Source organism: Cetorhinus maximus, chromosome 5 (assembly GCF_964194155.1).
Source record: "Cetorhinus maximus chromosome 5, sCetMax3.hap1.1, whole genome shotgun sequence".
In the NCBI taxonomy this organism is placed as follows: domain Eukaryota; kingdom Metazoa; phylum Chordata; class Chondrichthyes; order Lamniformes; family Cetorhinidae; genus Cetorhinus; species Cetorhinus maximus.
Window position 1 is genome coordinate 46,988,037 of NC_135883.1, and position 26,070 is coordinate 47,014,106.

Consider the following 26,070-nt stretch of genomic DNA (forward strand, 5'->3'; position numbering starts at 1 on the left):
AGGGTGGGTGGGGAATGGCCCTTAAGTGCTCAATAATTGGCCACTTAAGGGCTTCAACCGGGACAAGGGCAGGCAGGCCAGCCGAAACCTCAACTATCCAAGCATAAAATTGCGGGGAGGTGTGTGGGAAGGCCATCTGAGAAATTCAACCCCACCCCCTGCTCCCCCCAGCCGACAAACCCACCAGCAAGGGAATGTAAAATTCTGCCCATGTTTCCACATGGATCTGCCCTCATCTTTCTTGTAGCCCCTAATATCTACTTTCACTTGAGACCAGCCAAATCTCTCCACCACCTCTCTGCCTCTTTACTGCTTCCCTTTTATGAGACTGCCTGCCCAAAACTAAGTCTTAGATGAATCCCAACTTCCCGCATGGCAGAATGTCAGGATAACTGAAGCTATTCCAGGAATATTTGCTCCCTTTCCACTTATTCTGAACACCCTCTGTATCTGCAAAGTTGGTGTTAGGTTTGGCCTTGATCTGACCTCTGAACCCCACATCCCATCCATCACTCCACAACTCTGTCCCTACCTCCCCCATTTGCATTATGATTGTTAAACATGTTTTCATCATCTCGAGATAACACCAGCCTAACCTTCCCTACCTGGCCTGCCCTATTCCAAAACCTCTCTAAAAATGCCATGTTTTTCAAACTCTGCCACATGCATTTTGTCCCACATTCAAAGTCCTGCTCACAAATTTTCCACTCCCGACTTCTTCTCCATCCTTGTTGACCTACAATGGCTCCCTCCAGTAAAGAGCCTTTGGAATCATTGATGCATTGGACCAGTAATCCAGAAGCCCAGGCTAATGCTCTAGGGACGAGGGTTCAAATCCCACCACAGCAGCTGGTGCAATTTATATTCAAATAAATCTGGATTATAAATATAAACAATAAGGACAGTAATGGTGACCATTAAACGATCATTGATTGTCGTAAAAACCCAACTGGTTCACTGATGTCCTTTAGGGAAGGAAATATGCCATCCTTAACTGATCTGGCCTACATATGACTCCAGACCCACAGAAATGTAGTTGACTCTTAACTGCCCCCTGAAATGGCTGAGCAAGCAGCTCAGTTTAAGGGCAATAAGACATGGGCAACAAATACGGGCCCTGCCAGCAATACCCACGTCCCATGGACGAATAAAAACAAAACTGCATCCAATCAAAATTCTTCTGCTTGCCTAAAACTCCCTCCACTGTTTTGCCCTGAACTCCTGCCCAAAAATTTCATCCCTTAACTCTAGAATTTGCCCTCTCAGAGCTTTGAGCTATCTTTCCCCTACACTTTGGAATTAGATCCATAAATCCTTTACTTTCTTCACATTTCACAGCCTCATTTCAAAACCTTTCTTTAATGAAGCTTTCACTCGCATCTTTTTGTCTCCCAGTGCCTAGCAACCTAAACACCTATTTGTGACATCTCTTGGAATTTCAGATTATCCAGAACAACTGAGGTGTTCCATAAAATGGGAGAGGAATATATGATAGACATTAACTATTAGTTTTTTTTTATTCATTCATGGTATGCGGGCATTACTGGCAAGGTTAGCATTAGTTGCCCATCCCTAATTGTCCTTGAGGGCGATAAAAGTAAGCCACATTGCTGTGGGTCTGGAGTCACATACAGGGCAAGGACAGCAGATTTCCCTCCCTAAAGGGCATTAGTGAACCAGGTTGTTTTTCTTGTGGCAATCAACCATATTGTCACTAGCTTTTCAATTCCAGATTTTGTAAATTAATTAATTAACTAAATTCCACCATCTGCCGTAGTGGGATTTGAACTCATGCCCCCAGAGTCTGGATTCCTGGATTACTAGTTGAATGATATTACTACCACTTCACCACCTCCCTCTCACAGAGCAACCTTTTAATTGTAATTCATTTAACTTTTTTTTCTACGTCTCCGCAATCCATGCACCTTTTCTGACTGGAAAGCCAAGCTGAAGCCTTTTTTTGCTCGATCCCTATCAATACTGCTCCACATCCAGACACTGGGAGGTGGATGCGGAGTTACCTCCATGGCTCTCTGTCTGTTCTTCCTGTTTATTACTGCAATGGAGAATTGTTTGGTGTTTTGGTGGCTGTACAGTAAGATTGAAAAGCTCCCCCATAGGGGAAGTCATTGCAGTAAAGGTAATGTGCTGGAACTGTGGGACTAAGTATCATTAATCTCCATATAATCTTAGTGCATGGGCACCATGAATGTCGCCATTTATCTCAGTATAGCCACCTATGGCATCTCTTATAAAAAAAGGAAAATTTCTGGCCCTTATAGGATATAATCATTTCATTAAATTCTGTAAAATGTTAACTATTTTGTAAATGAATAACTGTGTATTGCTTTATATTTATTGTTATTCAATGTTTTTCACATTGACAGTAAATTGCCAAGATCCTCAGGCAATATTAAAGAAATGGTTATTTCTGTGTGTGGGTTTTTTTTTTGGTTTTCACATCAGGAAAACTACCATCCCCTGATTGGGAGCAGGAGGAAGACCTGTTCCCTGATCCCTGGGAATACCATGTAGGAACAGGACACACCAAATTGTGAGTGTGTTACAGAGGCCTGTGGGCGTGCACCACTGATTTTCTTACCCATCCTTACAGGTGCATCTGCCTAACCTTTCCCCCATCTTGGTGGATGCACCTCCTGGGAGTGATCTACACAAATGGGAAAAGGTGGGCACAGAGCTGTACCCAGCAGTGTGTGGCATAGGGTAACAGCTCCTCTAAGCTGTACTACTCCCGCCACCTATCAGTACACCCCTCACACTCCACATCATGTCTGAGCAGCCTTAGAAACTCACCTCATTTTTTATTCCTCTTACATCAATCCTCTACTTTTACAAACTGTTTTTATTCTGTTGTAGTGCATGGCGTATGGGAAGACTGGTCACCCTGGAGCTTGTGTTCATTTACCTGTGGTAGAGGACAAAGGACAAGGTCTAGATCGTGCATTTCTCCTCAGTATGGCGGCCGGGCATGCGATGGACCAGAGTCCCAAACAAAAATCTGCAACATTGCCTTGTGCCCAGGTTAGTGCAACACTCAGTTATACAATGGTTCGTGTTGTGTCATGTCATAGGAACAGGCCATTTCAGCCCCTCGAGCCTGTTTGAATCATTCAACCAAATGATGGCTGACCTATAGCTTATATCTCCCTACCTTGGTTCCATAACCCTTAATACCCTTGCCTAAAAATCTATCAGCCCTCAGTTTTGAAATTTTCAGTTGACCCCCAGCCTCAACAGCTTTTTGGGGGAGAGTGTTCCAGATTTCCACCACCCTTTCTGTGAAAAGGTACTTCCTGACATTTCCTTTGAACAGTCTAACTCTAATTTTAAGGTTATACTCCCTTGCATGTCCTAACAAGGATTTGCCTCAGGTCCTTGCGGAAATGTAAAGAATAGAAGGACACTGTGTGATCAAGTCCTAGTTGAAGAACTATAATTCATTGCTTTGTAAAGTTAGTGGAGAAAAGCTTTTACATCAATCCTCTCAACTAGAGTGGAGCCGAGTGGCAAAAAATGGATACTGGCACTTGATTGATAGTCACCATGAAATTAAGCTGCTGTAAAGAAAAAAAGGTTTGCATTTATGTAGCGCTTTTCACAACCACTGGATTCTCAAAATGCTTTATAGCCAATGAAGTTATTTTTAAAGTGCAGTCATTGTTGTAATGACACACAGCAAGATCCCACAAACAATTTGATAATGACCAAATTAATCTGTTCTGATGATTGAGGAATGAATATTGGCCAAGACACCAGGGATAACTCTCCTGTTCTTTAAAGCAGTACCATCGGATCTCCTATATCCACCTGAGAGAGCCTCAGTTTAACTGGGATCCCATCTGAAAGACAGCACCTCCAGCAGTGCAGCATTCTCTCAGCACTGCACAATCAGCCTTGGTTGTTGTGGTCAAATCCAGGAGCAGGACTTGAACCCAAAATCTTGCAACTCAGGGGCAAGCATGCCCCCAACTGACCCACAGCTTACAAGTATGGAGTATGATGGTATAAACAAGCCAAACAAGACTGTGAAGCCAGTACAGAACAGTACAACTTTCCCCATTCACCAGTTATTTCTTTAAACATTCATCCTTGGTGCATGGGTATCACTGGTAAGATTTAGTGCCCATCCCCCATTGTGCTGAGAAGGTGCGTGTAGTCCTTTTTGAATAACTAGTAGAGGTTGGGCACAACCAACGAGGCCATTTCCAGACAGGGCAAGGTAAAATTTGTTGGTGTGGGTCTGGAGTCACAGGAAGTCCAGATCAGATCAGGACAGCAGGTTTCATTCCCTAAACAGACATTAGTGAACAAGTTGGGTTTTTACAACAATCCAACAGCTTCGTGGTCATTTTCACTGATGCCAGCTTTGTATTTCCAGGTTTTTTAAAGCTGAATTCTAAATGGCCGATTGGGCATAATGTACAGTGGTGCAGAATCCTAATAAAATTAAGAACTGATCGTTCTTGATGTGGAATACCCCAGAGCTCTTTTGTGCTCTCGGAAGTGCTCCCCAGGTCTAAACAAAAGATCAGGGAGAGAAGTTGACTGAAATTTCCATCATGAGCAGGGAGTCACTCTATAATGAGCCTTGCATTGTTTAGGTTTCAGTGCAAAAAAAAAAGTATGATATCTGTATGAAGTTGGCAGTTTCCTTCAAAAGTTCTGACTGACTGGGATGTCAATTCATGGCATGTCGTGCCAAAAGCATTGGTGAAAATGGAATGCACAATCACTAAAAAAAAACTTTTATGAATATCTGAGGCTTAAAAAGGCATGAGGGGCGGGGCAGGGACATGCAACTAAGTGAATAGTTTTTGAGTGAAGCCAGCATAAGGTGATGGGTTGAATGGCCTCCTGTAATTCAATTTGTTTTATTTTCTTTTGGAATGTGGGATTGCTCACGAAAAGAACTCACAATTCTGGAGCGCGTTGCATAATCTCAGGATGTTATGCAGGGGAGGTAAAATGGCAAAGTTGTCATGGAAATTGTGTCTTTAATAATATCATCACCACCCCCTTTGCCAGCGTTCCATGACATCTTTGTCAGTTTACCTCCCTCTTTCTCCCTGACCTTCTCTTCTGCACTACCTGCCTGTCTCCCCTTTTTCAACAGCGTAAAACCCATCACATTTCTACCTCTCCCCAATTCTGAAGAAGGGTCACACTAGACTTGAAACGTTAACTCTATTTCTCTCTCCACAGACGCTGCCAAACCTGTTGAGTATTTCCAGCACTTTCTGTTTTTATTTCAGATCTCCAGCATCTATGGTATTTTGCTTTTATATTAATTTGTTTTAGGTGTTGGTTGAGGGATAAATATTGGCTCAGAACACCAGCGAGAACCCCCTCCTTTTCTTCAAAAGAGTGCAAGGGATATTTTACGTCCACCTGAGTGGGCAGACAGGATTTGGTCGAACGTCTCATCTGAAAGACATCTCCAACAGTGCAGCACTCCCTCCATATGCACGGGAGTGTCAACCTAAACTTTGACCAATACTGAACCACTTGAGCTTTTACAACAGCTTCCTTTCAAACGGATGTTTTTTTTTCTCTCTGGCGATACCCATTTTATTGAGTTGAATTTCAGTTTGTTATCCTGGTATTTCAAATCATAGGGTCGAATTTTTTTCACAGTGGTGGGGGAGAGGTGGGTAATTGGTAAAAACCCTGGAGAGATGAGTTTCCTTGACCTTCCATTGAAGTTACGATGGATGATTGAGAGAATTTCTGCAACAATTCAACCCATCAACCTCTAGGTTGCTAATCCAATATGAAATCATTGTGCTACATCCCCAATTCTGATTCCTTGGGCATAAAATAGACTTCAACACTTAGGCAGCGTGTGTAATAGATGAACAATTCACTCCCACCAGATTGACGCAAAGCTGAATTTTACAACCCCTAAGATTTAATTACAGTAATATCTCGCCTTTCATGACTTCTTTGTTTGTGTTTTCACTTACCTGCGTTTTGTATGTTGTACACCGCATCGCCCATCACCTGAGCAATATATCCATGTTTGAAATGTCCGAATCTCTGCACTGATTCTTTGACATGTACACCCATTGAGCGCAGCTCAAGTGTGAGATCAGTTAATTTACACTAAGATATCGGTTTCATCATTAATTCATTTTGCAAAAGATCTGGCAAATTTAGCAGTGTTAGATGTAACCTCTGGAGTACTGAAACATCAGTAAGGAACTCTGATGGACTATAATGCTATGTTAAAATGGAGGATAAAGCAAGTAATTGTTGGGGTCAGTTACTCATGGAGTACACTTACTGACATATTTTTGAATTTATTCAATTGGCTTTAGAAATCAGCTTTCCTGTTCCGCAGCACTGTCCAGTAACCCTGGTACAAGTGCATGGGAGTAGATATAATTTGAATGATTTGCTGTAGAGTAACTGCCCAAACCAGTGCTGCCCTTTCATGGCTTGAACTTATCTAATTGAGTCCCATTAAAAAGCATGCTCCTCGTTTTTGATTTTACATTTTGATTTGATTTGCGAGGTTTCGTGAGAATGTAACCCCTGTGAACGGTGGGACTTTACTGTAATTCATCATCGCAAAAGTTTTGCTTTTGTTGTTCCTTTTGCTGCTCACCTTCAGTTTAGCAAGAGAATATTTCAGGAGGTTTTCTGGTCTGCTCTGTGATTTGCAAAGTAGATCACACTAATACTTGACCTGTAAGCTCCTGGAAATGCTCTGAGACGGGTTAACAGCAGCAGTGGGCATTTTGGTCAGAGTGCTGCTGAATTATCCCATCTTTAATTACTTTAAGAGATGCCGCACAGCCTGTAGTATGTTCCCTTCTGTTATTCCAACATGCCCAGTTTCTGTTTGGGTCTCAGATTGGCATTAATCGATCAAGCTGATCTACACAGCACAACAACAAGCTGCATCTATTTCACTCTTTTGACGTACTAATATGTTCCATGATGCTTTAAAGGAATAATTATCAAAAAGTCGCTTGGCAGTACAGAACTTGTGTATTGCTGAAAAAAGAGACATGCTGTCAAAGCTTTTCATCTTGCACTCATCAGGACAGCTTGCAAGATAAACTAACAGTAAAGGGAACAACAATTTATACTGACTGAGAAGAGAATGCTGACCAGTTGGCATGTGGACTCTGATTGGTAGGGGCATTGCCATTGAGAATGCAGCAGAGAACAGTTCACTGCCAAGTGAAAAGCTTTGATAACATGTCCCTTTTTTAGCAATTATCAAAAAATATTTAACAATGAGCCAGGAGATATTAAGGCAGGTGACCAAATGCTTGGTCATAGTGGTAAACTTTAAGGAGCACATTACAAGAAGAGAGAGCGGCAAAGAGAGATTTAAAGAGGGAATTCCAGAGCTTAGGGCCCATGAAAATGAAAGCATGGCCACCAGTGGTGGACCAATTAAAATTGGGGGTGCTCAAGTGGCCACAATTAGAGATCTCAGAGGATTGCAGGGCTGGAGGACCTTACAGAGATAAGGAGGGACCAGGCCATGGATGGATTTGAAAACAAGGTTGCGAATTTTAATATCAGGGCACTGCTGGACTGAGAGCTGATTTAAGTCAGTGAGCACACAAGGGTGACGGGTGAACGGGACTTGGAAAGCAGAACTTTGAATAAACTCAAGTGTATGGTCAAATTATGTATTGCAAATTGCTGAGGAAATGGTGCAAAATGGCACTTTCACAAGGCTTTCAAAAAGCAACATTTAAATGCCTTTTAATATTTTGTTTGCAATGATTTCTTTCTAAGCCAATGCCAATTAACTACTTCCAAGTGCACTTAGCACATTTTGAAAATGTTTGTTATTGTATGATTTATGAAGTGAACTGGCAGCATCAAGTGGTGGAAGTAGGTTCTGCACCAAGTTTATTGTTTAGTACAGAAGGAGGCCATTCAGCCCATCATGCCTGTGCTGGCTCGCTGAGAGAGCACTCCAATTAGCCCCTGTTCCCTGCCCTTCCACCATAGTCCTACAGAATTTTCCTTTTCAAGTATTTAACCAATCCCCTTTTGATAGTTACTATTGAATCTGCTTCCGATGTCCTTTCAGGTAGCGCGTTTCCGATCACAACAATTCGCTGTGTAAAAAAATTCTCCTCATCTTCCATGTAGATTATTTTTGCCAATTATTTAAAATCCGTATCCTCTGTTTACTGCCTGTGAAAACATTTTCTGTGTGCCCTTTCCATCAAAACTTTACATAATTTTGACTGCCTCTATCAAACCTCCCCTTAACTTTCTCTACTTTAAAGAGAACAACCCCTATTTCTAAAGTGTCTCCATTAAATTGAAGTCCTTCACCCACAGTACCATTGTCGATATAGTAGATATCTCCAGTGGAAATAAATTAATTTTTTTCCGATGATCCCAGCATCCAAACTGGACTTGAAATGAAGAATTAAGTTTCCTTTTTTTAGTATTTGAAGTAATTTGATAGGTTTAAAAATGTGGTATTCAGTGAAGCGGAGGTCTTGTGGCACAGTGGGTAGCGTCTCTACCTCTGGGCCAGGTGGTAAGAGTGGGAGAGTTTCATGGTCAGCCACACTGCAAAAGGCAACACAAACCACAGCAGTGCGTTGCCACACATAATCATGGACCAATCCTTAGGACATGGTACCTGGAGGAGGAGGAGGTTATTCAGTGAGGACCAATGACAGAGTGAGTCAATTTGCTGCCAGATTTTAATCAACCTGTTTACAAAGGGAAAGATTTAAGAAGCGGGGATGATTATTAAACCAGGAGACTTCAGCTATCGAATCATTAAAACTGCGTTTTCAAATGCAGCTCTCAAACATTCAGGGCCATTAATTCAGAACCCAACACTCAAAACAAATTGACTTTCCTCAAGATTTGCAGAGCTGAACAAAGAACAACAGCTTAAATGTATATAGCACCTCTAACATTTATATAGCGTCTCTAACGTAGAAAAATGTCCCAAAGTGCTTCACACATTTGACACCAAGGCACATGAGGAGATATTATGACAGGTGACCAAATGTTTGGTCAAAGGGGTAAGTTGTAAGTAGGATTTTGAGTGACAGATAGGTAGAGAGATGAAAAGTTTTTGGGAAGAAAATTACAGAGTTTAGGTCCCAGGCAGCTGCGACCACCACTGGTGGAGTGATAAAAATTGGGGATGTTCAAAAGGCCCTAATTGGAGCGGTGCAGAGATCTCAGAAGGCTGTGGGGAACAATGAAAAGCGCTTTGTAGCCTGATCATGACAGAGGAAAAAAGATTTTACAAGGATCGCTCATCTGTCAATTCTTCCAAAGATAAACCAATTAAGTTTAAAACCTTCTTTCATTTCCTTGATGCAAGTGGTGCTTTCATTTGCATGCTGAGTATTTTACACCTCTGAAAATATCAAAACCTAGGAATACACAGCATGGGAGAATCAGGAATCGAGGTCAATGCTCCCAATTTGTGATGCTCCCAATTTCCCAATCATTAAAGGTAACCGCCCTTTGATGTGTGGTAACACCATATAATTGGCAAAAGCACACAGCAGTCTCCTAGGAGGCAGAAGTTTGTAGATTAACCCTTTCAAGGCCATAACACCAAAAAGAACAATAAAGCAGGACAGGCCTTTATTTTCAGATTCAGAGGTTCATTGAAAATTTCTCCATTTAACCCTTACACTGAAGGAAGGTAAGGTATTCCAATGTCTCTGGGCCAGCCAGTTTTCAATATTCTCATAGCTTGACCTGATGCAATAATGCAACATAGTAAAAAATAAATTCCCAACTGTAATAACACTCTAAAATGACCCTTCAATCATTACAGTGCAAATATAAGCGGTTTCATAAAACGTTTCTTTTTTGCAAAAAAAACTGTTTCCAACTAAGTTTTCTCATCCTCCAACACTTCCTGGTTCTAGATCTGCCTCTGAAGTATGTGCCTCTAATAGATAATCCATAATTTGCTCAACAAAGATTCCAAAGGCCAGTCTTTTACATTAATCATGAAACTGAACTTTACTGCTGGACCTAATGCCAAACAGCCCCTCAAATCCACAGTACTAAGATTATTTGGGTTGAGATAGTGGCCTGTGCTCCCAAGACGATGACTTATCAATAATGCAGGCAGCCATTCAAAAGAGAGTGTTTGCAGGAACCCATTCAGTCGTACTGGAGGCTAGAGTGGGCTATATTGTCTTCCTTGCTGCCTGAGGAGTAGTTGGATGGAAGAGATCAGACTCCTTTTCTAGAGCTCACCCGACTGTCATAATATTGAAGTTAATGGAATGAGAATCATAGAATGACGCAGCACAAATGGGGCCAGTTCGACCCGTTCTGCCTGTGTCGGCTCTTTGAAGAAACTATTCAATTAGTCCCACTCTCCTGCTCTTCCCCATAGCCCTGCAACTTTTTCCTTTTCCCAGTATATCCAATTCCCTTTTGAAAGGTACTATTGAATATACTTCTACCATTCGTTTGGACGATGCATTCTCTATTCTAACTCACTGTGTAAAAAAAACTTTCCCTTCATTTCCTGCCTGGCTTTGTTTTGCCAATTATTTTAAATTTGTGTCCTCTAGTCACCAGCCATCAGTGGAAACTGTTTCTTCCTATTTAATCTATCAAATCCTGCCATAAGTTTAACACCTCTATTAAATCTCCCCTTAACCTTCTCTGCTCTAAGGAGAACAACTCCAGTCTCTACATATAACTGAAGCTGCTTAGGCCAAGTACCATTCTAGTGGACCTTCCCCAAGCTCTTGACTTCCTTCCTAAAGTGTGGTCCCCAGAATTGAACACACTGCTCCAACTGAGACCTAACCAGTGATTTACATGGCTTTAGTATAACTTTTTTGCTTTTGTACTCTATCTCTCTAGCCATAAAGCCAATGATCCCGCATGCTTTTATAACAGATTTATCAGCAAGTATAGTTGACACAATTAACTGGGTTGGGTGGAATCTGTGTCCAGTCATAGCCCCCATACTTTGAATATGGGGTCATGAAGAAGGTCCCATGCTCCTGCCGACTTCAAATTCAGGTATGTATGTTTTATAAGTGCTGAATTGTTGGACATGACGTCTTTTGATAGAGACTCTGGGTGGAATTTTACCAGGCAGTTGGAGGTGGAATTCTGTGGTGGGCAGTCTTGTAACCCAATGTCTTTCCTCCTCCCTCCAGAATTCCCAGGGACGGGTTGCTAGTAAGCTTGGAAACCCTGTGGGTTGAAACGTGCACACAGTTAAGACAATTAAGAAGTCACCAAAGAGTCATCTTACACTCTATTTCTGGCTGCTTGAAGATTCCGAATTTTAATCACTCCATCGTTGGGGGCCACACCTTCAGCTTTTAAGGGCCTAAGCTCTGGAATTCCCTCCCTATCCCCATCTGTTTGTTTTCTTCCTTTATGACACTCCTTAAAACCTGCCTCTTTGACCAAGCTTTTGGCCATCTGACTTAATACCTCCTTATGTGGCTTGATGTCAAACTTAGTTTTTTAATGCTCCTGTGAAGCACCTTGGAACGTTTCATTACATTGAAGGTTTTATATAAATATAAGTTTTTGTAGTAGTAATGGCTCTTCCCCAATGGTGAAAATGTTGTATGCCCTGTCGGCAATGCAGCAAGGTAAAGAAAGTGAGTGCACAGCAATAAGTCATTGAGAGCTCAACCTGGCATCATTGCAGTATTTTAACAGGGAAACTGGCAATCAATGGGCCAGGCACAGTGTAAGGCTAGAGCTAAAAGGAGGAACTGCTTGCAGCAAGTGTTTTGGATAGTTTGCAGCTTGGTGTCATTCCACTGAGGCCAGTTGGAGAGATAAACACCTTTAAACCTGTGTCCTTTGTTACAAACGGGCGGGAGATTAATTTAAACAGCCCTGATTTCTCCCCTCACCACCCGTCCATAAATGGAAAGGTGTTTTTTTGGTTTCTTGATTTCCCCCATTGTAAGCGGTATTCCCCAATCCCTGAGTTTTGTTGTGATCCACTTTCTATTAGTAACCACACAGCAAACTTGAGATAGGGTGAACTAAAAGGGTGAGTTCATTTTACACACACTCAAAACACGGAAGAGGGTGTCGCTATGCAGCCGCCGCACCCACCCCGCCCCCTACAACCCACCCCCACCACCACCACCACCACCCCCAGTATATTCATACACTAAGAGAAGGATAAGGGAAAAAAAAAGGTACAGGGCAAAGACCATAGAGAAGATAAGAATTATTGTTTCATGTGAGTCCAAGGTGTATTCTTTCACAGAGTCGGCAGGTTGAATATAGATGCTGGATAACACACTTTTCCAGCAGAAGTGACTTTCCCGATGGGAAAGGCGCATAGAGATGATTTAGTCTTGTAGGCGCTGGTACAGAAGTTCAGGAGTTCCAGTAGAAACAGTATAGGTGGGAAAGCCAGATATTCAAAAGCCTGAGCAGAGCCCTGTTTCTGCTGCTGCCCCATGGATAGAAAATGGTGGTCTGCCTTTTTCAGCTCCATAAGGCAATATTACAGGTTCTAGCCATTTGGTGGTGGGGGTGGGGGAGGTGGAGGGGGTGGGGGGGGGGGTGCGGGGTGTTGGCATGTGACATGACTCCCACTTCTTCGCCTTGGTTTGGACAAAGAATGTATATTCCTGGTCAGGATTTTTGTAGTAGTTAATGTTTCACCCATTAATAAGTTCAACAGAGGTTTCCAGGTCCTTTTCCCTTTGCAGACAGGTCATCTCCAGTGGCCAGGGGCCTGGCCTTAGAAATTTCAAGTCCCAGGCATTTGACCTCTGCAGTCACAGGGGGCATTAGCACCTCTTTAGAGATAACAAGGTTGCTGCTGCCCTGAAGACCAAAAATTCCTTTTGTGTGAGTCGTAACCAGTCATGGCTTTAGTCAGTTTTAAGTCTTTGTCCAGTTTTAAGAAAAATAATTTTATAGATTAGCCAGGATGATTTGTATATATTTATTTTATGAAAATATAGAATGAGGCCTTTGCCCCCTGACACCTTACATGGGGATATGGTATCAACGTACTCCGAGGTAGGGTGGATCACTGCTTGGGAGGTTCAGCACCCTGAAAGCTCAGGATACACAGTGATAGGTGCAGCAAGCAAAACAGAACCAGCAGTTTCACAATGCAAGACGGAGTGGCATCTAGGTGCAGCAGAGGGGAAGAGCTTCAGCCAGAATAAGGCACAGCCCTATGCATGGGATCTACAGGCCAAGGGACAGCTTCCTCAACTGGTTAAAGAAGTGCTACCTCCAAAGGATATTGCATAGTGGTAATGTTACTGGTCTAGTAATCCAGAGGCCTAGGCTCTGGGGACAAGGGTTCAAATCCCACCATGACAATTGGTGGAATTAGAATTCAATTAATAATTTGGAATTGAAAAGCTAGTCTGAGTAATGGTGACCATGAAATCATTGTCCGTTATCATAAAAACCCACCTGGTTCACTAATGTCCTTCAGGGAAGGAAATCTGTCGTCCTCACTTGGTCTGGCCTACATGTGACTCCAGATCCACAGCAATGTGGTTGACTCTTAACTGCCTTCTGAAATAGCCTAGCAAACCACTCAGCTCAAGGACAATTAGGGGTGGGCAACAAATTCTGGCCTTGCCAGTGACACCCACATCCCATCAAAGAATAAATAAATAAAAACTTTTGGTAGAGATTAGGGGACACCGTTTAAGAATAAGAGGTTTACTGTTTAAGACAGAGTTGAGGAAATTTTTTTTCTCTCAAATGGTCATTAGTCTGTGGAATTCTCTTCCCCAGATAGTGGTGGAGGCTGAGTCATTGAATTTATTCAAGGCAGAGTTAGACAGATTTTTGATGGGCAAGGGAGAAAAAGATTATGGGGGCAAATGGCAAAGTGGAGTTGAGACCACAACCATGATCTTATTGAATGGCCTACTCCTGCTCCTAAGCCCTATGTTCCCAATGGGCAGCTGGTATGTGACCACTGCAAGAGGATCCTGCAGACCTGCACTAAATTTCCAAGGAGCTGCTTTTATCCTCCATGGATGACAAGGGGTACAATTCCCATTGCCCCCAAAAGCCTTTCTGCTGACAACAGTGTGTAACTCTACCATAGATGCGCATGAGGGGTTCATACCCTTAAGTACAGAGCACAAGTGTTTCCCAGATAGTGGTGGTGTGCTGTACCCACCACAACTTGGCATTTTAAAGAACTGGCGTCAGACAATGTTGGGGAAAGACTGTCTCCTTTGGAGGAGGAGGAAGACAAGGAGGAACATAGGAAATAGGAGCAGGAGTAGACCATTCAGCCCGTTAAGCCTTCCCCACCATTAAAACAGGTCATGGCTGATCATCGACCTCTTATGCCATTTTTCCCATATCCCTCGATGTCATTAGTATCCAGAAAATTATCAATTTTTGTCTTGAACATACTCAATGACTGAGCTTCTGTAGCGCTCTGGGGTAGAGAATTCCAAGGATTCACCACCCTCTGATTAAAGAAATTCTTTCTCATCTCAGTTTAAATGACCTGCCCCTTATTCTGAGACTGTGTCCCCTGGTTCTAGACATACCAGCCAGGGGAAACATCCTATCCACATCCACCCTGTCATGTCCTGTAAGAATTTTGTAAGTTTCAATGAGATCATTCTTCAAAACTCAAGAGAATACAGGCCCAGTTTCCTCAAACTCTCCTCACAAGACAATCCCACCATTGCAGGGATTAATCTGGTGAACCTCCATTGCATTCTCTCTATGGTAAATACATCCTTCCTTAGATAAGGAGACCAAAATTGTACACAATGCTCCAAGTGCAGTCTCACCAAGAGGCGGAGGGCCTAGAGGAGCATGAACATTCAGAGATGCCTTAATTAGCTTGCATGTTTTATTATGCATTGTTACTGACATTATAAAATCTGAATGCACCAGTCACCATGGAAACTATAAACCAGCCTAGTCGCTCTTACCCTCCCTTTTAGAAGATTTTTTCTCAAATAGAATATTACTGCATTCTCAAATCCTCTGGAATACTACAAAGCCTACATTTCTGATTAGTTAGGGGCTGCCAAAACATTACTGGATGGTAGAGGAAAGGAGCCATGTGTTGCCTGAAGAAATAAAGAAGGTATAATTAAAATTTTAATGAGCTTGTTTAGGTCAATTATATTATAGTACAAACACACAAGAGCACAACATTAATCTTCTAATTGAGTATTGCTGAAAAAAGAGATTTTTTGTCGAAGCCATGTGGTGCATTTGCATGTACTGGAAGCTACATATATTAATACACAGGGCCCTGCTTTTGCAGACAGAAAGAACATGTACACACATTGCGCATGTTTCAGTTAAACAAAATAAGTGACAGCCATTTGCTGACTCATTCCTCAGGGCAATGTTTTGACCAATCAGAGTCAAGCTGCCTGGTTTAAATTTCAAAGAATGCTTGGCAGTTAACTGTCAGGCACAAACAACTGGTGTAGTCTCCACGGCAACGCGCCCACCAAACAGAGTCTGTTTGCCAATCAATCAGCAATCTCTTCTCATGCAGTATAAATATGTTTTTCCCCCTGACATTGGTATTTTCTTGCTAATTGCTCTGATGAGTACAAGACAAAAAGTGTTGACAAAAAAAGCTCTTTTTTCAGCAATACTCAAGTTCTGCACTACCAAATGACTATTTAATCTTCTACTTGTTGGTGAACTTCCAAACTGTACAGACAACGTGGAAATATTTTGCTGCACATATTTCTCCATGACTTTTTTTTCTGGGAAGAGGGGTTGATATATCAGAAGCATGGCTTTGAGCATCCACTTCAGTGCTTATAGCAGGGGCTGCAGTGGAGGTAACTGTAGCATAGCATTCCAACCAGTGACTTGGATCACTGACATGAGTGCCAGCCTGACGCTCCAATGAATGCTTGTCCAGTGGACGACAATCTCCAGCTCCGATTGGACAATCACCACACAGAACTGTGGTTACCTGTTCCTAATTACTGTTCAACAAACAACAACAACCTGCATTCAGGCAGCATCTTTAACATATTAAAATGTCCCAAGGTGCTTTGCAGGAACATTATCGGACAACATTTGACGCCAAAGCTGCAGAAGGAGATATTAGGAGCAGGGTCCAGATGCTCAGTCAATGAGGCAGGATTTAAGGAGCATCTTAAAGAAGGAGTGAGAAGTCAAGAGGCGGAGAGATTCAGGGAAAGAATCACAGAGCTTAGAGCCCAGGCAGCTGAAAGTGGAGTGATTAAAATTGGGCAAGCGCAAGAGTTGGAGGAGCGCAGAGATCTCAGAGGTTTATGGGGCTGGAGGAGATTACAGAGATAGGGAGGGGGCAAGGCCATGGAGGAATTTGCAAACAAGGATGAGAAGGTTTGTGAAGGTGGCATGCTCAACAGAATTGCACCTGGCTGTGATCATGACAAACCCATTGATTACACTCACCATTGAGGTGCAGGTAGAAGGACTTTGCACAATGGCAAATAACCAGAGTGACAGTGCTTCTTGTGGAATACTAGCCCAGCATGAATTGCCAGAAAAGGCACAAGGTGGGAAATTAGATTCATAGATGGTTACAGCAAGAAGGAGACCATTCGACCCATTGTGTTCGTGCTGGGTCTTTGCAAGAGTCATCCAGCTAGGCCCACTCCCCTATTTTTACCCCATAGCCCCGTAAAAGTTTGTTCTGCAGATGATGATCCAATTCCCTTTTGAAAGGCACGATTGAATTTGCCTCCCCCACACCCTCAGGCAGTGCATTTCAGATCCTAACTACTCGCTATGTGAAAAAGTTTCTCCTCATGTCGCCATTGCTTCTTTTGCCAATCACCTTAAATTAACAGCCTCTGGCTCTGGATCCTTCCACCAATGAGAACAGTTTCTCCCTATCTACTCTGTCCCCTCGTGCTTTTGAACACCTCTATGAAATCCCCTTTCAACCTTCTCTTCTTCGAGGAGAACAGCCCCAGCTCCTCCAATCTATCCATGTCATTGAAAATGGAGTGAGAAGGACAGGTCATGGGGACAAAAAGAATACTGAACAAAGCTAAAATCAACAATTCTGACGGGACTAACTGGTAGCAAACTGGTTGAAAATGCCTTTTTTTTTTTAAATCCCTGTATCTCTGCAGTTGATGGACAATGGAAGGAGTGGAGTCCTTGGACAGACTGCTCAGTGACATGCTCCAATGGGACACAGCAGCGAACCCGACAATGTACTGCTGCGGCTCATGGTGGTTCCGAATGTAGAGGGCACTGGGCTGAAAGCAGAGAATGCTTTAACTCTGACTGTACAGGTACGTGTGTTAGTCTGTTCCGTCTACTGAGGAAACTGCCAAAGTGTGAGAAATTAAGAACATTTTTGGGGCGGGTGAGGTGCGTGGGGAGGGAGGGAAGGTGACATGTTTCTGAAGAGCAAAGAAAAACTGAGCAAAGGAGAACTTCAGCGTGAGTTTACAGTTTACAATGACAGATTGAAAATAAACGCATTGTATCTTAGAAATGCGACCTGCACTAAACTGAAGCAAACTTAAGACCTATCGTCAACAGTGCTGAACTATATTGTGTAATAGCACACATGTCCAGCAGAGGGAGAGCTGTTCTGAAGGCAGATTCTCAATTGGTGAGACAATAGGCCAACAGGACAGCAAAAGACAATGTGTGTCTTCCACATGAAACAAAATCATAACAAGCAAAATTTATTACCATTATTATCATTTCCTACACCCAGCACGCAGGAAATCTGCCAAATTGATATTTTAAAAGGAAGAGTTTGTCTGCTAATTCATTTCAACACTCCCGTAAAACACATTATCAATCCAAAATATAACTATTACTACAGCACAATAGTTTATTAGACTGAACATTTTAGCCGGCAAGTTGAGATCATCAGAACTAAGTTTTTAAAATCCCACAACAAACCCTGGAGAGAAGCCACTCGGATATCACAGGGATCTCACAGCGATATCGCATACATAATACATCGATCGAGAATGATGTAATACACACCTGGTAATGGGTGCATCTGTCTACACTGCTCGGAGACGGATGCATCTGTCTACACTGCAATGAGACTGGGGTGCATCTGTCTACACTGCAGTGAAACTGGGGCACATTTGTCTGCAATGCAGTGAAGCTGGGGCCTATCTGTCTACACTGCAGCGAGACTGCGGCACATCTGTCTACACTGCAGTGAGACAGGGGTGCATCTGTCTACACTGCAGTGAGACAGGGGTGCATCTGTCTACACTGCAGTGAGACAGGGGTGCATCTGTCTACACTGCAGTGAGACAGGGGTGCATCTGTCTACACTGCAGTGAGACAGGGGTGCATCTGTGTACACTGCAATGAGACTGCGGCACATCTGTCTACACTGCAGTGAGACGGGTGCATCTGTCTACACTGCAGTGAGACTGCGGCACATCTGTCTACACTGCAGTGAGACAGGGGTGCATCTGTCTACACTGCAGCGAGACGGTGGCACATCTGTCTACACTGCAGTGAGACGGGCACATCTGACTACACTGCAGTGAGACGGGGTGCATCTGTCTACACTGCAGTGAGACAGGCACATCTGCCTACACTGCAGTGAGACTGGGTTGCAATCTGCCTACACTGCTTGGAGATAGAGATGCATCTGTCTTCACTGTTGGGAGAATGGATGCAGCTGTTCAGACTGCTGGGAGGCAGAAGTGCATTAGTCTTGACTGCTGGGAAAGAGGGAATATCTGACTAAACTGCTGAGAGACATGGTCACATGTGTCCAGTCTGCAGGGAGACCAGAGAACATATGTCCACTCTTCCAGGAGGCATGGGAGCACCTGCCTAGGCTGTTGGGCGATGGGCCATTTGTCCAGACTGCTTGAGACACAGGCACATTTATCTAGACTGTTGGGAGATGGAAACATCTGTCGAAACTGCTGGAACACTGGGGAACATCTGTCTAGACTGTAGAGAGACCCGAGCACATTTGTCTCAACTGCTGAAAGACTGGTGAACATCTGTCTAGACTGCTGGACAACTGGGGAACATCAGCCCCGTCAGGGAACCACAGACACATCTCCCCAGATTGCCAAGAATCTTTTCAGAGGGGAAGTTAGCTTAACAGAAACTTTAGCAATCCTCTGTATTCACATTGTCACCTCCCTGATGTGCATTTGCAATGTTTCTAGGTACGAGTTCCTGTCTAAATCTTTGCGCTGAAGTTAAAACAGATCCTTTGTAAACAGTTTATAAATAGTTCACAGACTGAATCTGTTTAATTTGGTATAGGCACCATTCAGTCTGTCTCTTTTACCTTGGCTGTTTTATCTTAACGTCACTTTAACATTGCCGACTTCCCCTTCACTCACCCACCCTCACCCTCACTGACTCACCCACCCTCACCCAAACTGACTCACCCATCACCAACCACACTGACTCACCCATCATCACCCACACTGACTCACTCATCATCACACACACTGACTCACACATCATCACCCACACTGACTCACCCATCATCACCCACACTGACTCAGCCATCATCACCCACACTGACTCACCCATCATCACCCACACTGACTCACCCACTATCACCAACACTGACTCACCCATCATCACCCACACTGGCTCACCCATCATCACCCACACTGACTCACCCACTATCACCAACACTGACTCACCCATCATCACCCACACTGACTCACCCACCATCACACACACTGACTCACCCACCATCACCCACACTGACTGACCCACCATCACCCACACTGACTCACCCATCATCACCCACACTGACTCACCCACCATCACCCACACTGACTCACCAACCATCACCCACACTGACTCGCCCACCATCACCCACACTGATTCACCCATCATCACCCACACTGACTCACCCATCATCACCCACACTGACTCATCCATCAGCACCCACACTGACTCACCCACCATCACCCACACTGACTCACCCATCATCACCCACACTGACTCACCCATCATCACCCACACTGACTCACCCACCATCACCCACACTGACTCACCCACCATCACCCACACTGACTCACCCACCGTCATTCACAGTGACTCACACATCATCACCCACACTGACTCACTCACCATCATCCACACTGACTCACCCACCATCACGCACACTGACTCACCCATCACAACCCACACTGACTCACCCACCATCACCAACACTGACACCCACCATCACCCACACTGACTCACCCACCATCACCCACACTGACTCACCCATCACACCCACACTGACTCACCCATCATCACCCACAATGACTCACCCACCACCACCCACACTGACTCACCCATCATCACCCACACTGACGCACTCATCATCACCCACACTGACTCACCCACCACCACCCACACTGGCTCACCCACCCTCACCCACACTGACTCACCCATCACCACCCACACTGACTCACTCATCATCACCCACACTGACTCATTCATCATCACCCACACTGACTCACCCACCACCACCCACACTGACTCAACCATCATCACCCACACTGACTCATTCATCGTCACCCACACTGACTCACCCACCACCACTCACTGACTCAACCATCATCACCCACACTGACTCACCCACCACCACCCATACTGACTCACCCACTATCACCCACACTGACTCACCCACTATCACCCACACTGACTCACCCATCATCACCCACACTGATGCACCAACCATCACCCACACTGACTCACCCATCAGCACCCACACTGACTCACCCATCATTACCCACACTGACGCACTCATCATCACCCACACTGACTCACCCACCAGCACCCACACTGACACACTCATCATCACCCACACTGACTCACCCACCATCACCCACACTGACACACCCACCATCACGCACTCTGACTCACCCATCATCACCCACACTGACTCACCCACCATCACCCACACTGACTCACCCATCACCACCTACACAGACTCACTCATCATCACCCACACTGACTCACCCACCACCACCCACACTGACTTACCCACTATCACCCACACTGACTCACCCACTATCACCCACACTGACTCACCCATCATCACCCACACTGACTCACCCATCATCACCCACACTGACTCACCCATCATCACCCACACTGACTCACCCACCATCACCCACACTGACTCACCAACCATCACCCATACTGACTCACCCAACAGCACCCACACTGACTCACCCATCAGAACCCACACTGACTCACCCATCACCACCCACACTGACTCACCCACCATCACCCACACTGACTCACCCACCATCACCCACACTTACTCACCCATCATCACCCACATGGACTCACCCATCACCACCCACACTGACTCACCCACCATCACCCAGACTGACTCACCCACCATCACCCACACTGACTCACTCACCATCACCCACACTGACTCACCGACCATCACCCACACTGACTCACCAACCATCACACACACTGACTCACCCACTGTCATTCACACTGACTCACCCACCATCACCCACACTGACGCACTCATCATCACCCACATTGACTCACCCACCAGCACCCACACTGACTCACCCACTATCACCCACAATGACTCACCCACCATCACCCACACTGACTCACCCACCATCACCCACACTGACTGACCCACCATCACCCACACTGACTCACCCACCATCATTCACACTGACTCACCCACCATCACCCACACTGACGCACTCATCATCACCCACATTGACTCACCAACCATCATCCACAATGACGCAGTCATCATCACCGACATTGACTCACACACCGTCACCCACACTGACCCATCCACCATCACCCACACTGACTCACCCATCATCACCCACACTGACTCACCCACTATCACCCACAATGACTCACCCACCATCACATACACTGACTCACCCACCATCACCCACACTGACGCACTCATCATCACCCACACCGACTCACCCATCATCACCCACACTGACGCACTCATCATCAACCACACCGACTCACCCACCAACACCCACACTGACTCACTCATCATCACCCACACTGAGTCACCCACCATCACCCACACTGACACACCCACCATCACGCACTCTGACTCACCCACCATCACACACACTCACTCACCCATCATCACTCACACTGACTCACCCACCATCACCCACACTGACTCACCAACCATCACCCACAACGACTCACCCATCAGCACCCACACTGACTCACCCATCACCACCCACAGTGACTCACCCATAACCACCCACACTGACTCACCCACCATCACCCACACTGAATCACCAACCATCACCCACAACAACTCACCCATCAGCACCCACACTGACTCACCCATCACCACCCACAGTGACTCACCCATAACCACCCACACTGACTCACCCACCATCACCCACACTGACTCACCCACCATCACCCACACTGACTCCCCCAGCATCACCCACACTGACTCACAGACCATCACCCACACTGACTCACCCATCATCACCCACACTGACTCACCAACCATCACCCACACTGACTCACCCATCAGCACCCACACTGACTCACCCATCATTACCCACACTGACGCACTCATCATCACCCACACTGATTCACCCACCAGCACCCACACTGACACACTCATCATCACCCACACTGACTCACCCACCATCACCCACACTGACATACCCACCATCACGCACTCTGACTCACCCATCATCACACACACTGACTCACCCGCCATCACCCACACTGACTCACCCATCACCACCTACACAGACTCACTCATCATCACCCACACTGACTCACCCACCACCACCCACACTGACTTACCCACTATCACCCACACTGACTCACCCACTATCACCCACACTGACTCACCCATCATCACCCACACTGACTCACCCATCATCACCCACACTGATTTTCCCACCATCACCCACACTGACTCACCCATCATCACCCACACTGACTCACCCACCATCACCCACACTGACTCACCAACCATCACCCATACTGACTCACCCATCAGCACCCACACTGACTCACCCATCACCACCCACACTGACTCACCCATCACCACCCACACTGACTCACCCACCATCACCCATACTGACTCACCCACCATCATCCACACTGACTCACCCACCATCACCCACACTGACTCACGCACCATCACCCACACTGACTCACCCACCATCACCCACACTGACTCACCCACCATCACCCACACTGACTCACTCACCATCACCCACACTGACTCACCCACCATCACCCACACTGACTCACCCAACATCACCCACACTGACTCACCCACTGTCATTCACACTGACTCACCCACCATCACCCACACTGACGCACTCATCATCACCCACATTGACTCACCCACCAGCACCCACACTGACTCACCCACTATCACACACAATGACTCACCCACCATCACACACACTGACTCACCCACCATCACCCACACTGACTGACCCACCATCACCCACACTGACTCACCCACCATCATTCACACTGACTCACCAACCATCACCCACACTGATGCACTCATCATCACCCACATTGACTCACCAACCATCATCCACAAGGACGCACTCATCACCCACATTGACTCACCCACCATCACCCACACTGACCCATCCACCATCACCCACACTGACTCACCCAACATCACCCACACTGACGCACTCATCATCACCCACACTGACCCATCCACCTTCACCCACACTGATGCACTCATCATCACCCCCAGTGACTCACCCACTATCACCCACACTGACTCACCCACTATCACCCACACTGACTCACCCACCATCACCCACACTGACTCACCCATCATCACCCACACTGACTCATCCACCATCACCCACACTGACTCACCCATCATCACCCACACTGAGTCACCCACCATCACCCACACTGACTCACCCATCATCACCCACACTGACTCACCCACCATCACCCACACTGACCCACCCATCATCACCCACACTGACTCACCCACTATCACCAACACAGACTCACCCACCATCACCCAAACTGACTCACGTATCATCATCACCCACACTGACTCACCCATCATCACCCACACTGACGCACTCATCATCACCCACACCGACTCACCCACCATCACCCACACTAACTCACTCATCATCACCCACACTGAGTCACCCACTATCACCCACACTGACACACCCACCATCACGCACTCTGACTCACCCATCATCACCCACACTGACTCACCCATCATCACCCACACTGACTCACCCACCATCACCTACACTCACTCACCCATCATCACTCACACTGACTCACCCACCATCACCCACACTGACTCACCAACCATCACCCACAACGACTCACCCATCAGCACCCACACTGACTCACCCATCACCACCCACAGTGACTCACCCATAACCACCCACACTGACTCACCCACCATCACCCACACTGAATCACCAACCATCACCCACAACGACTCACCCATCAGCACCCACACTGACTCACCCATCACCACCCACAGTGACTCACCCATAACCACCCACACTGACTCACCCACCATCACCCACACTGACTCAACCACCATCACCCACACTGACTCCCCCAGCATCACCCACACTGACTCACACACCATCACCCACAATGACTCACCCACCATCACCCACACTGACTCAGCCACCATCATCCACACTGACTCAACCACCATCACCCACACGGACTCACTCACCATCACCCACACTGACTCACCCACCATCACCCACAATGACTCACCCACTATCGCCCACAATGACTCACCCACCATCACCCACACTGACTCACCCACCATCACCCACAATGAGTCACCCAACATCACCCACACTGACTCACCCACCATCACCCACACTGACGCACTCATCATCACCCACACTGACCCATCCACCATCACCCACACTGACGCACTCATCATCACCCACGCTGACTCACCCACTATTACCCACACTGACTCACCCACCAACACCCACACTGACTCACCCACAATCACCCACACTGACTCACCCATCATCACCCACACTGACTCATCCACCATTACCCACACTGACTCACCCATCATCACCCACAGTGAGTCACCCACCATCACCCACACTGACTCACCCATCACCACCCACACTGACTCACCCACCATCACCCACACTGACTCACCCATCATCACCCACACTGACTCACCCACCATCACCCAAACTGACCCACCCATCATCACCCACACTGACTCATTCACTATCACCCACACTGACTCACCCATCACCACCCACACTGACACACCCACCATCACCCACACTGACTCACCCATCATCACCCACACTGACTCACCCACCATCACCCACACTGACTCGCCTACCTTCACCCACACTGACTCACCCATCATCACCCACACTGACTCACGCACCATCACCCACACTGACTCACCCATCATCACCCACACTGACTCACCCGCCATCACCCACACTGACTCACCCTTCATCACCCACACTGACTCACCCATCACCACCCACACTGACTCACTCATCATCACCCACACTGGCTCAACCGCCATCAACCAGACTGACTCACCCAGCATCACCCAAACTGACTCACCCATCATCACCCACACTGACTCACCCACCATCACCCTCACTGACTCACCCACCATCACCCACACTGACTCACTCACTATCACCCACAATGACTCACCCACCATCACCCACAATGACTCACCCACCATCACCCACACTGACTCACCCACCATCACCCACACTGACTCACTCACCATCGCCCACACTGACTCACCCACCATCACACACACTGACTCACTCATGATCACCCACACTGACTCACCCACCATCACCCACACTGACTTACCCACCATCACCCACACTGACCGATCCACTATCACCCACACTGACTCATCCACCATCATCCACACTGACTCACCCACCCTCACTCACACTGACTCACCCATCATCAGCCACACTGACTCACCCACCATCACCAACACTGACCCATCCACTATCACGCACACTGACTCACCAACCCTCACCCACACTGACTCACCCATCATCACCCACACTGACTCACCCATCATCACCCACACTGACTCACCCACCCTCACTCACACTG

The 26,070-nt window shown here is 46.2% G+C and overlaps 1 protein-coding gene across 9 annotated transcripts in view; it reads left to right on the plus strand.

Annotated features, from left to right (window-relative positions):
• The window catches only part of adgrb3 (adhesion G protein-coupled receptor B3), a 990,062-nt gene that overhangs the window by 323,927 nt on the left and 640,065 nt on the right, over window positions 1-26,070 (plus strand). For all 9 annotated transcript variants that reach the window (XM_078541844.1, XM_078541846.1, XM_078541847.1 and 6 more), the window contains 2 exons: window positions 2,878-3,042; window positions 17,094-17,258. In XM_078541844.1, the coding sequence (XP_078397970.1) occupies window positions 2,878-3,042; window positions 17,094-17,258 (330 nt within the window). The remainder of the gene's footprint in view (window positions 1-2,877; window positions 3,043-17,093; window positions 17,259-26,070) is intronic.